This window comes from Bombus terrestris, chromosome 1, assembly GCF_910591885.1.
Source record: "Bombus terrestris chromosome 1, iyBomTerr1.2, whole genome shotgun sequence".
Lineage (NCBI taxonomy): Eukaryota > Metazoa > Arthropoda > Insecta > Hymenoptera > Apidae > Bombus > Bombus terrestris.
Window position 1 is genome coordinate 6,110,608 of NC_063269.1, and position 11,838 is coordinate 6,122,445.

Genomic DNA, 11,838 nt, shown 5'->3' on the forward strand with positions numbered 1-11,838 from the left:
AGAACTTTTGCGTTCTTGTGTCGAAGTCTAAAGAGAAACGGAAGGGATCACTGTACTCGAGGAGCTTGAGACAATAACGCAGACAGGAAGTGTACAAGCGGATAAACGTCGTTGAAAAAGAGAGAAAGAGAGAAGGAGAGGGGGTGGGAGAGGGAGGAAACGTAGAAAGTAGTGTTAACACGCCTTTACGATTATATTTTCGATTATAAATAGTTACTCTAGAAACGTAGAAAGAGAAAAGACGGTAGAATGAACGAGAGCGAGAAAGGAAGCGTGCTTGAAACGAATGATCGAAAGGGAGAGAATGTAGGAGAGAGTAAAGAAATGGTACGGAACAAATGAAAGGAAATGAATGTGAAAGAAACGAGAGATTCGTCGAGAGTCTCGCGAAGAAAGGATGGAGAAAATGAGAGTGAGAGCGAGTGAAAAAGGGGGCAAGCAAGAAGACACGTAGATGGACGAAGAATCTAAATTGAAACATATCCGAAATACGAATTGTTCCAGGACCTAAAGAAGCGCGGTTCCCACACCTGTGACATGCAGGCCCTACAGCCACTTCCGGTCCCAACCACCACCACCACCAACACCGCGCCTGCCATGACTACTTCCGGTGGACAGCCACCGCTTCCGGTATCGGAGACCGCTTGAGTCGATCACCGAGACCAATCACGATCACCATATCCGCTATTATGAACAAAAAAGAAAAAAAAAAACAATAATAATATCACCTTTAACAAACACCATCACCGTCCTCCTCTTCTACTCGATGAAAGAACAATGGCCGACTGGCCGGAAGAACGGTGAGCCTGCATTCACGATCTTTTAATCGACGGGTGCTTTTGCCGCCTCGTGATCAGCCGGAAGTAGTCCGCGACATCGTAATAGGATGTTCGAGTCTTCCGGCAACGTGACACGGAATTTCAAGAATTTAAACGATGCGCTGGTCTCGAAGATACGCGAGACAACATTCAATTTCAGGACTACTTCCGGCGGTCCGCGTCTTCGTCAACGACTTCTCTTAACCATTACGTTATTTGCAGCTGACGATCGACAGATAGTCACCGGAAATAGCCTGACATAGTTTTGTTCTTCGTGTTTGTACAACGACGTAAAGGTATTCGTCTCTCGGCGACTACTTTCGATGACTCTATTCTCACTTAACCGAAATATTCTTCGTCCGTTGAGAACAGAGAAAAAAAGGAGAGAGAGAAAGCGAGAGAATGAGAAAACGTCGTCCTCTGGGTAGCATCTAGCGCATTTAGGCCGAGTATTTATCGTTAGTTGCAGATCTCTATTCCCCGTTCTGTTTGCATGTGCCGCAACGAGGAAGCAGGTGGTGCGTCGCGACGCAAGTCAGCCGCGTTACCTCCGGTCCTCGGAATCGATCTCGTGTTCGAGGTTCGTCTGGCTGCTGGCAGGCTTAGCGTCGCGGTTGCGACTAGGATTTAGCGAGGCTCGTCCTCTTAAATCTACCGCCCTTCCTCGACGTTGATCAAGCTTTATCGCTCTACCCAGCCTAGAGAGCTTACCGTTCGTTCACGAAGACGCATCGAGGCTCGCTCTTATCATCGAAGAAACATCAAGATCGAGGTGCCTGACTCTCGAAGAGAAGGCTGGTTGAGAACGAGGAAATTGAAATAGATTGTTTAAATCTATCAAACTACGCGCACTTCCTGATTTCGGACGCTAGCAAAGAGATGGATCCACGTTAAATAGACACGAGTGGGAATTTTAGAAGCTAGCTTCGTGATTCACCACGTATCGAAGAACGAGAGTACGTTTGCAATGGACTAGCGGACTTCCGGTTCACTCACGGAGGCTTTGTAGATGACCGTGAGTCAACATTAGCGCAGCTTTCGTCAGGATATTCTGAAAACGGCACAAAGCAGCTTTGAAAGCGACCGCTGGCTACGAGTTTCGCCGTTCATTTCGAAGATGAAACGCCTGGTCACGTTTATTCAGAGATCAAAACAGCGGGGTCGGAGGTTACCAGGCTTGCACCACCTTCGACAGTCAAATATCCACACCTGGTCGGTTACGAAATTGGATTTATCTTACCTTTGTCTGTAGCCTTTTAGCCGAAACTCTATGTAGATCAATTTTTGGCGGATCGGAGTCAAACTAAATCAAACTGCCGTCTATTATTTTCCTTAAACGCTTACCGATTACTCGATTACACTCATCTCTTCTACCGATTTTCGGATTCTCGTCGATCCATGAAAATTTCCACTCGTCGAGCATGGAAATTCGCCAGCCGAGATTTATCGGTCGGGAACGAGGCTTCTCGCTTGCCAGGGTATACCGGCGAGCCTCTCGACTTTTCGTTTAATCGCGTTTACAGCGTAATTCGGGTTGGCCGATAAGCCGTGATTCGACCCGGTTTCCGGTTCGAGCCGACTGCGAAGTGGATGAATCGGCCAATGATCGATCAGGCAGAGCGCGTTACTCGAATATCGCTGGTTAGAGAGTTCGAGCGGTCGGTTGAAGAGCGACGAGCACGCAGAAGGTGGCCCTGATCTGCGAAACGAGGTCGAAGGCAAATTTGCACAAGAGAAAAGCCCTACCCTCCGCTCCTTCCCATGCATTCCTACGGTTTCCTCATCCTTGTTCGAATCGCGAAAGCGTTCCAAACGCTACACGACTTACGCCGTGTCTCGCGTCGTTTGTTTGCCGACCGTATTTCTTTGCACAGCGTGGCGCTATGCTGTGTCGTGGCGATGGGGGCCGCAACGAGGCCTTTGTCAAGGGTTTACGATTCACGCGGTGTTGCGACAGTTGAACGCCGATTGCAAAGGCAAACACAGAGACAGACCACGCGAGAGAGGCATTTCCTCGGTCTGAGTAAAATACCTGTCGACCTCCTGCCAACTTGGAGGATCCTCGAAATGCTTGAACGTTTTAATTAGGAAGAATCTTGAGATCGTAGTGGTGGACAGGTGGCCGTGTTATTCACCCTTGCTGCAACACTTGTTTACCCTTCTCGGGCTAGTTTCTGCCGCCACTCGAGATCTATATTTCACGGGCTTGATAATCGGGTATTATCTTATCTAAGCGTGTAAAGACTGGCCGCACACTGGTCGTTATTCTTTTAACGTGATCGAGCGAATCGTGTAACGACCGTAGTTACCTTCAATCATGCGAAACTGTCCGATCGTTGTTTATTAAAGCGCGAGGTAGCTAAATATTAAATAACATGCAGTGTGGTTCGAAGCAACCAACGAACTGTACGCGAGTTCTTCTTTAGCTTTCAGGCCGAGCACTCGGAGATAGGCAGGCGCCAGCAATCCAGCTTTAGATATCGATCAGGTTCGCGGGAGACACCGACCGCCGGTCGAGTGTGTTATTTCCATCGGTGGCTTTTTCTTTCGCGCGGATAAGTTAGTCGTCAGCGGCACGAGCGCTTTCGCGAGAGACGAAAGGTTTCACTTACAGTCGGGGACACTCTCGAGTCCACCAGCCGCTCTCCTTTTTCGTGCTCTACACACTGCACAAGGGGGAGGCGGGGTGAGGCGGGATCCGTTTTGCCAGGCCTGTTCTTAGCCCAACAATCGGTTCTTCTTCGTTCGCACGGGCTTTTCTTCTTCCTTTTTCTCCGAGGCGCCGTGACCGAGTTTCAAAGGAGGCCTAGTTGCCGCGCGCGCCAACTTTTCTGGCTTCCTGAAACGTCGCGAACAATAAGCTCGAACCAACGACCGGGTAACGGATGCGAGACACGCGCCTACTCGTCATTTTTTTTCTATTTTCTTTTTCCTTTGTTTCTTTTTTGTCTCTTTTTTCTGTTTCTTTCTTTGACGCTGCAAATGAAATTTTTATCGCGTGTTTTTTTTTCTCAGCCTTTGACGATTCGAATTTTTCGCGTCCGAAGCTTGGGATTTTTGAAGTTTCGTCGTTGTTCGTAAACGTAAATGAAAGTAACGATGGCTAACCAGACTGGAGAAACCAAACAGGTTGCGGCTAGTTGAGTGCGCGCGTATTCCACGAATATTCAAACTCGATTTTCTCCAAAACGAAGCTCTGTATGGGAAAACCTGATTCCACGTTTTCGACGTAATTTTACGCGAAGAATCGTTTTTTTTCTGGTCGCAGCACGATTTCGGAAACGCGTTGTACGACGTGTTTCACGAAACTCGAGTCTTCGTGCAGGTCTGTGAAATTGAATTTCAATCTTCTCCGCGACGTTTTTCTCTTCAATAAATTCCGTTAAACGATAGATATGTTGAAAGGAACGGTTGGCCGAGGTACAAAGAAGCGGGAGGAGGTTTCAAAGGACTCGTTCTAAAAGAAAGTTGGTCGCGTGGCTATTTGGCACGCTTCGCGAGTGAGATGTCACACGGCGTGACTTTTTAATGGCAATCTTGTCGAGATTTCACGAGACACGTTAACCAACCGAGGGATTTTTTCAGGGGAAATATACTCGACGCTCTTTTAGCCTGAATTTAACTCCTTGGAGAAGATTCTCTCCCCTAGCGAGCCTGTTTCATCACCCTTAGCCCTAGAATAGTAAAGTAAGAGTGATTGGACCAAGACCAAGTGCTGGGAGATTTCGTCGGGATGCTTATCTCCGTGATACTTCTCGACTTTATGACTTTGACAAAATTTCTGCTGTTCTCTTGAAACGTAACGGTCCGCTGATTCTATTTTCATGCCGTAAATATCGCTAAACGTCCCTTCATTTCTTTCAATATAACTCGTATAAAATTCTCGTATCATCCTGTTTAACAAACAAAGAGGAATAAGAAAGCAATTAGGAGCAAGTATAAATTCGTACCACGATCTCAACCACCAGTAGAACTCTCGAGAGTGGAAAATTATGCGAACGAAGAGTGACGATTTTCGAGCGTGGATTTTCATCGACAGTCCGGCACCTCGATCGATCTTTCGAACGACCGCGACTTAAGCGCGAATGCAGTGTATCAGGGCGCTTTTAATTTCAGTAAGAAAGCAGAGACAGACGCGAGAATCGATGGCGCCTGGAATGGCAGGCGCCACCATTTACCATGAGAAACAAAGAGAGAGAAAGAGAGAGAGTTTCCACGGAGTCACTGTGAAAGAGAAAACTATAAAGCAAACAAACGTTCAACGAACGCAGAACATTGAAGGATCGACGACGATCCACGACGTCCTCGAGGAGGACGGAAGCCGCACGTTCTCGAAGGGCAAGTATTCCGCGCGACTCGAAGCTGGACGGAAGACACGAAACCGGAGGAACGCGAAGAAGAGGACTTCCCGCCAACGATCGAAGCCGGAATTCTTCGTGTTTTCGAGGACGAAGATTCGCGAATGCACGCACACGCGCCTTCTCCTTTCTGTTTTCGCTCGCGAGATACGTGCATCGATGGATTTTAGTCCCGTCTCGTACCGCGTTAGCTGCGCCTCTTTCCGCCCGAGAACACGAGGCGCGACGCCGTTGGAACAAAACGGAAAGAAAAACGAGGAAAGAAGAACGAACGTATCCGAACCGGAACGCCGTGAAATCGGACGCTGGTGAAAAACGATTCGTCGATGCGTGCACGTTGATCGACTTTGCCTCCTGTTCTCGCTTTGGAAAGGAGCTTTTTCAATTTCCAGCCGATCGGCAGAAAATGCCGCGCGACTCGCTGATTTCCGGCGCAACTGGCGCGCGTTCCAGCCGCCTCGTTATTTCCGCAACGCGCGCGTCCATCAATCCGACCGGGAAACGAGCGTAGTCGCCATATAGATCGGTCGATCGAGTTTCGTTCGCATCGTTCCAACGAAACGCTCACTTTCCCCGTTCCTTTGCGCTCTTTCACAGCATCTTTCTTGGTACGTTTCCAAGAAGGACGTCGTCGGAACTTCCTCTTTCGAATGGACGCTTCTCGCAGCGAAAAAGTAGCCGGAAGCTCCGGGCCGAAATAATCGAGAGGAAGGACGGTGTCAAAGAATCGTATCAGCGATCTTAAACGAACGATCCAGGCGACAGAGAAAGCGAACGATCAACCGTCGTTTATGATCGTTCCAACTCTTACGAGTCGTCGTAATTCTTTAGAGAGAGAGAGAGTTAGAGAGAGAGAAAGAGAGAGAGAAAGTTAGAGAGAGAATGAGAGAGAGAGAGAGAGAGAGAGAGAGAGAGGAAAGAACGTCCCTTCTAGTTATAAGGATAAATTCGATTTTTAAAAATGTCTTCGCGAAAGCGAGAGAAATTCGATCGATCCTTGAAACGTACGTACGCAGTTTCTTATAAGGAGTCTCTTAACTCGCTAGGTTTAAGTTAGCGAACGATACATTTTAAGGGTACGCGAAACGACCACGATGATCGATCGATTCGTCGAGGCGGATATAAAAAGAGAAATATAACAGAGCAGAAAGAAATATCGTAATTTTACGATCACGATCGTAAAACGTAAGAACGATGAAACGAGTAGAGTTTTCGAATGGTATCCACGTAGAATTCTCGTATTCGCTGGTGCCCTTCTAGTATCGGGGATGGGTGAGATCGACGAGAAACGATCGCGAGCGTTCGCTAGGGACCGCGTACCTTGATACTCTAAATAAAGTAAGATGATGCCCTCGTTCTTTCAAAACTCTTCGACGAGTACAGTTTTCGTTCTTTTTTTCCCTAGTTGATAGATTTGTCGATCGAACAGCCGATTCGAATAATCAACGGGAGTCGATTGTGGAATCGTTGCGCTTCAGCTGCACTTGTTCGGAATCGTTGTCGGATATCGAAAGTGAACGAGCCAATTTTTTTAATTCTACCGCAATTCGTAATTATAAAGGGAGAGATTGGAAGAAATATGGGGATGGAAGGGTGGGTCCAGCGAATCCACGGTCGAACCTCGTTTATCTCGGGGGATGAAACAACGTCAGAACTTCGCAGGAACCTTCTCTCGGGCGACAATAGGCTACGAAGAATCGGTGTGTTTTAATTTAAACGACGCTGTAAATAATCGTGGGAGGCACGGGAGGAGTCTCGTGTTGTCTGTAATTAACTTTGTAATTAATTGTAAACGATCTAACGGAGCGAAGACGAACAAAAGAGAACAAAAAGAAACCAAAAGCAGAGAAAATAAAAGAGACAGAGAGGATATATATATATATATATATAATATGATAAATGAAAATAAGAAAAGGAATATATTATATATATACATAAGGATATACAGATATATTCTACAGGTAAACATACACACATACGTACACACACGCGCACACGAACGTAAATACGTCGGAACGAGAGGAAGTACGTCAGGAGGACATATTAACACATATTACTAATCATATACACACGTACACATACAAACTTGCAGCACCCTCGCGTCGCGCAATAAAACAAATTCTAAATCAACTTTCAAAAACTAGAATGCGTGCCTGAGTGCGTGGGAGACCAACCCTCGTGAACCACCGAGCCCAACCCTTCTTTAAACTCTAATTTAGGTGTTAAATATTAGCTAATTTTAGATGAACGAGGGTACGCGTGTTTTGGTTGCTGAAAATACTCTTGAAAATCGAAAGTGGAACGGAAAGGGAACAAAGGAAGGGAGGATTTTTTATTTTATTAATTTTCATCCACGGTGGCTATGCGCATGGAAGCATCACGATACAGATTAAAGTCAAGTGCGGCGGAATTCTTCGAACCGCGTAGCCGAAAATAAGAAAAATGTAGAACAAACTATTTTCAACGTTGAAGCGAAAAGGGGAAAAGGGAGAATATTAGCGAGGTCAGGAAGTTATTAACATAGAATGCGAAAAATGCATCGTCAGAGGTGCGGCTCGGTGGTTCACGGACAAAAAAAAAGACGTAAACGTGAATCTAAGTAAATAAAAAAGAAAAAAAAAAGAAGATTATTACATTATATTAATATGATCGTAGAGATAATCGAGAATAATGTGTCAGGTCCTTTGTCGTCCAAAGAGCTGCAGTTGTATCACGAGATCGCGTATTAAAAAGCGAATGAAAAACTAGAGAGAAGGAAAAATAGAGAAAAGAGTGTAAGGTTAATGCTACGAAGAAATCGAACGTAGCAAAACGATGGCTCGAGCTTAATCCGAATTTAAACATAATACCTCTCTCTCGCAACACTTAAATTATAACGATCCCTCGATGTTATCGTACATTTTTTTATTCCTTTCTTGTCTTAGAAAGATTCTAATAAATTTAAGGAAAAGCAAGAAAAAGAAATAAATATAACAAATATGACGTACCCAATTTGTTGGTCGAGAAAAATGGCTGTCCGGGTTAAGCTTCGACGCCATGTTGCCTTTGCCAGCACGAAATTGCTCGGGAAACTCGGTAAAAGAACGAGGAATAAAAAAAAAAGAGAGAAGAAAGCATAGAAAATAAAAATCGATAAAAAAACGTAGCAGCGTGCGCGAGTTATTTAGAGATTAATTTGCCGGAACTAATTAGTCTGTCGTTGTTGGCGAGTTATCGCGTTTTTACTTCCGGTTCGCGACGCAGCGATGCACGGAGATTTTCCGATTCGGCAAGGGTCGCTCGCGAACCTTTTCTGCTCGGTCTTCGATTTCGATTACGGATCGTCGGGAGTCCCTGGTTCGTTGATTTCCTCCCCGTGGTTTCTCGTGGCGTTAGCCGGAAATCGCGTCGGCGCTGCCGTTGCCGGCCAATTCACCGGCTAATCGATCGGTCTCGAGCCGAGCTCTATGCAAGCAATTTTCGAGGAATAAAAGAAAATAAAGGGGATGAAACGGTGACTCTCGTGATGCGTGTGCACCGAGGAAAAAGCTGCTTGACATTCTCTGCTTCCTATAGTGGAATACGACGGTCTTTATATTTACAAAATGGAAAGAGAGGAAGAGAAAAGTATCTCTGTTATTTGACATTATTGTTTATTTTCTGCGATTGTTCCGATGATCTTTACACATTACCTCTTTTTATTCGCTTTGTGGTGCACAAGGAACAAGAAGATCGAGGGAACACGCGATCGAGGGAAGCTAGGAACATGAATAACGAGTCTTTCAATTCACTACCGTACTGCCAATTTTTCCGATGAGACGCGTAATAACTTTAATAAGAGTTTAAGGCGAGGCGAACTGGCGCGACGAGCGATACGATTCGCGTCCACATACGCTCGTCCGACCTTTGTTCGTCTTCTTTCGTCGCTCCGAAGTCCTGACGGAGAGCTATCCCGCGATGTTTCCGGAGGGACACGCCACAGAGGGTTCTACTCTTTATCGCTAAACCATTGCCACGGTTTTGCCTATTATACATCGTAATCTACCGCTAAAGATAATAGCAATTTGCTCTAACAAAGAACAAGCGTCCGTATTCTTTTTGAAATCTATATATTGATCGATATTCAGCGATTTATTCCCCTGTGATAACTCCGTCAATGCTGCAACGCCCGATCCAACAAAATCCTGCGTTCCGAACACGCGTTCGAATCGATCGTTCTCGGTAAATGTAATCGACACAAAGAGAAAGAAGCGGGCACTTTCGGCTCGCACAACCAATGGAAAAACCAACGCGATTTTCCTTCGGTGCGAGAGGAACCGAAGGAAACTGAATGAACCGTGGCGCGAACATCAAAGGCGACTGAATTCGAGCGGTTCGATCGATCAGCCGTGCTGCTTCCGCTTTGTTTCGCGCCGATTAAAAGAGCCACCCTCTCCGCCGGTCCCTCCGGTGGACTTGCTTTTGCATCGTGAACGGAAAAAGCGATCCTTTTGTAATCAGGACACCGTCCACAGGACCTGCGAGCGTAGCAGGATCGGCCAATGTTCCTGACACGCTCCACCGTGATTGCGATTCACGCCGTTCGACCGGGAGATCGAGCCTGCGAAACCAAACTTCCAGGTTTTCCAGCCGCGGGAAATTATCCAATGAATACGAAATTTCTGTTCATTTGCAACGAGCGAAGTAGATTCACGGGCGAATCTTGCGTTACGCGAAAGCGTTGAGAAACCGACGGTGAAAGATTGAGAACGAATAGCTGTGCGAAGATGAAAATTCTAGAAGCTACGTTAATTTTAAACGATGGTTTTTCCAAGTTCGTCTCGATGTTCGATAATTCTTAGAAAAGTTTCACGATCGCGTAATAAATAATTTTAGTGGATTTCTCGATGTTTCATAAGTTTACTCGCAACAGTGTGACATGCAACGTAAAGATGTACATTTCTATAAACTATCCTGCCGTTATTGAAACTTTTACCGAGATTCACCAGTTCCTGGACACGTGTCCCTCGTGAAACTAAAGCTCTTACAGTTTCTCAACGCATGTAGGTTGCAATCAATTTCAAAGTTCCCTCTCCCGGTCGTGACTAGACAGTTTATGTAATCGAGCGACGATTAATCGAGCCAGATTGGAAACGAGAATAGACCGCCGGTGATTCGAGGATCGTCGCAACGCAGAGACCTGCGCCGGACACCGAGTTCCTCGAAGTTCCCTTCTTATTTGTATATTTTTCTTAAAACCGATCGAACAAGGGGGTCGCTTCTCCTTCGAACGTTTCTGATCCCGTTAGTTCCACGAATTTTAATTAATCCTCGAATCGTTCGATCGAACATAAAACTGTCGAGCGTTCTTCTAATCGAAGTTTTCACGCGAGAAGAACGATCAGCGAGGTAGAATCACGGGAAGTTCGAAAGGAAAGCGATCATCCTGACTGTTTTCGTAGCCTCGTGTAAAGAAACGTCGCTGAGAAAGAATCGAAAAGGGACAAAGACGATGGAAACTCCAGGGGAAAGAAACGCGACGATAGTGTTCGTCGAGCGGTGTCGCGCAAACGTCTAGTTTCCGATGCACTAACTTTAGTTTCCTAAGCGGACACGAGGACAATTGTCTCTCCGGTCAGAGGCTCGGGGTTACGCACCGTGTTATCGATCATACTTGGCAATAACGATATTTTTAATCGTACAACTGTAAAAAAAAAAGATGGAGTAAAGAGAACAGAGAGAAACAGATAAAAAAACAAAGGAGAAAAATCTATATATATATATATAAATAAATAAATAAATGAATAAATAAATATACATACGTAATAAGTGGACGGAGAAGTAAAAGAATAAAAGAGAAAAAAATGGAAAGGTAGTTGGAAAGACGATTTATCGACAGCGGTCAAGCGCCGGCACGTTGTAACAAGTACACCCGATAGTTGTAACTAGGAACGGGATGAAGACGTTTTAGCCGATGGTGTTGTCCGTCTTCGGTAGCTTCCACGCCTTACTCAAAAGTGAAAAATAAATTGAAATTCATATTTAACACGCTAGAGTCCCTTCATTCCGTTCGTACGACGTTTCGTCTCGCGAATCTCGCGCGATTAAATTAATTTCTTATCTATCGAATAATCGACGAACCGATCAAACAAACGAAAAAAAAAGAAAGGAAAAGAGTGAAACAGACTTCTTCGCTTAGTACCCTTGACGCTACGGGCTAAAAGGAAAACCAAATTTTCCAATACTGCCAGTTCGTTCGATCCATCAAACACTCCATCTCCGATCACGCCTCTAACCATCGTTCATCCCAAGAGTGTCGGCGAACTTCCCGCGATTCGTTCGTCGAGCCCGCGCGTCCCCGTGTCCCACTGTCGAATTGTAGCAGCGGGTAACGAAAAGAAAACACGGAATTAATTGGTGTTTGCGGAACACCGGCCACAAAGGCGAAAGAGGTAGGCGCGCGCTCTCGTTTGCGCGGGAAATTGATTCGTATTTGCGTGAACGTGCGACAGAACGTGCTCGTTAGCCACCGGACGATACGAACCGGGCGCCACGGTGTTTGCTAGCCGCAACGTAAACGTCGCTCGAACGTGGTATATTTATGGCTGTATCGTGAAACCCACTCGTGCCACTTTTTCGAATCGCGATTAGGTCGTTTTATTTCCGGAACGTCGGTCAAGGACGTCGATACTGGACCGAGCTTA

General features: G+C 45.8%; 1 protein-coding gene across 9 annotated transcripts in view; it reads left to right on the forward strand.

Moving 5' to 3' along the window:
- The window catches only part of LOC100644319 (potassium voltage-gated channel protein Shal), a 116,664-nt gene that overhangs the window by 89,149 nt on the left and 15,677 nt on the right, over window positions 1–11,838 (forward strand). For 3 of the 9 annotated variants that reach the window (XM_048406713.1, XM_048406721.1, XM_048406722.1), the window contains 2 exons: window positions 505–800; window positions 4,935–11,180. The exons of 1 other annotated variant lie outside the window; for it this stretch is intronic. In XM_048406713.1, coding sequence (XP_048262670.1) covers window positions 505–648 — 144 coding nt within the window. In that variant the 3' untranslated portion in view covers window positions 649–800; window positions 4,935–11,180. Of the gene's footprint in view, window positions 1–504; window positions 801–1,040; window positions 11,181–11,838 lie in introns of those variants that run through there. 5 more of the 9 variants (XM_048406736.1, XM_048406752.1, XM_048406719.1 and 2 more) reach the window with 4 other exon arrangements.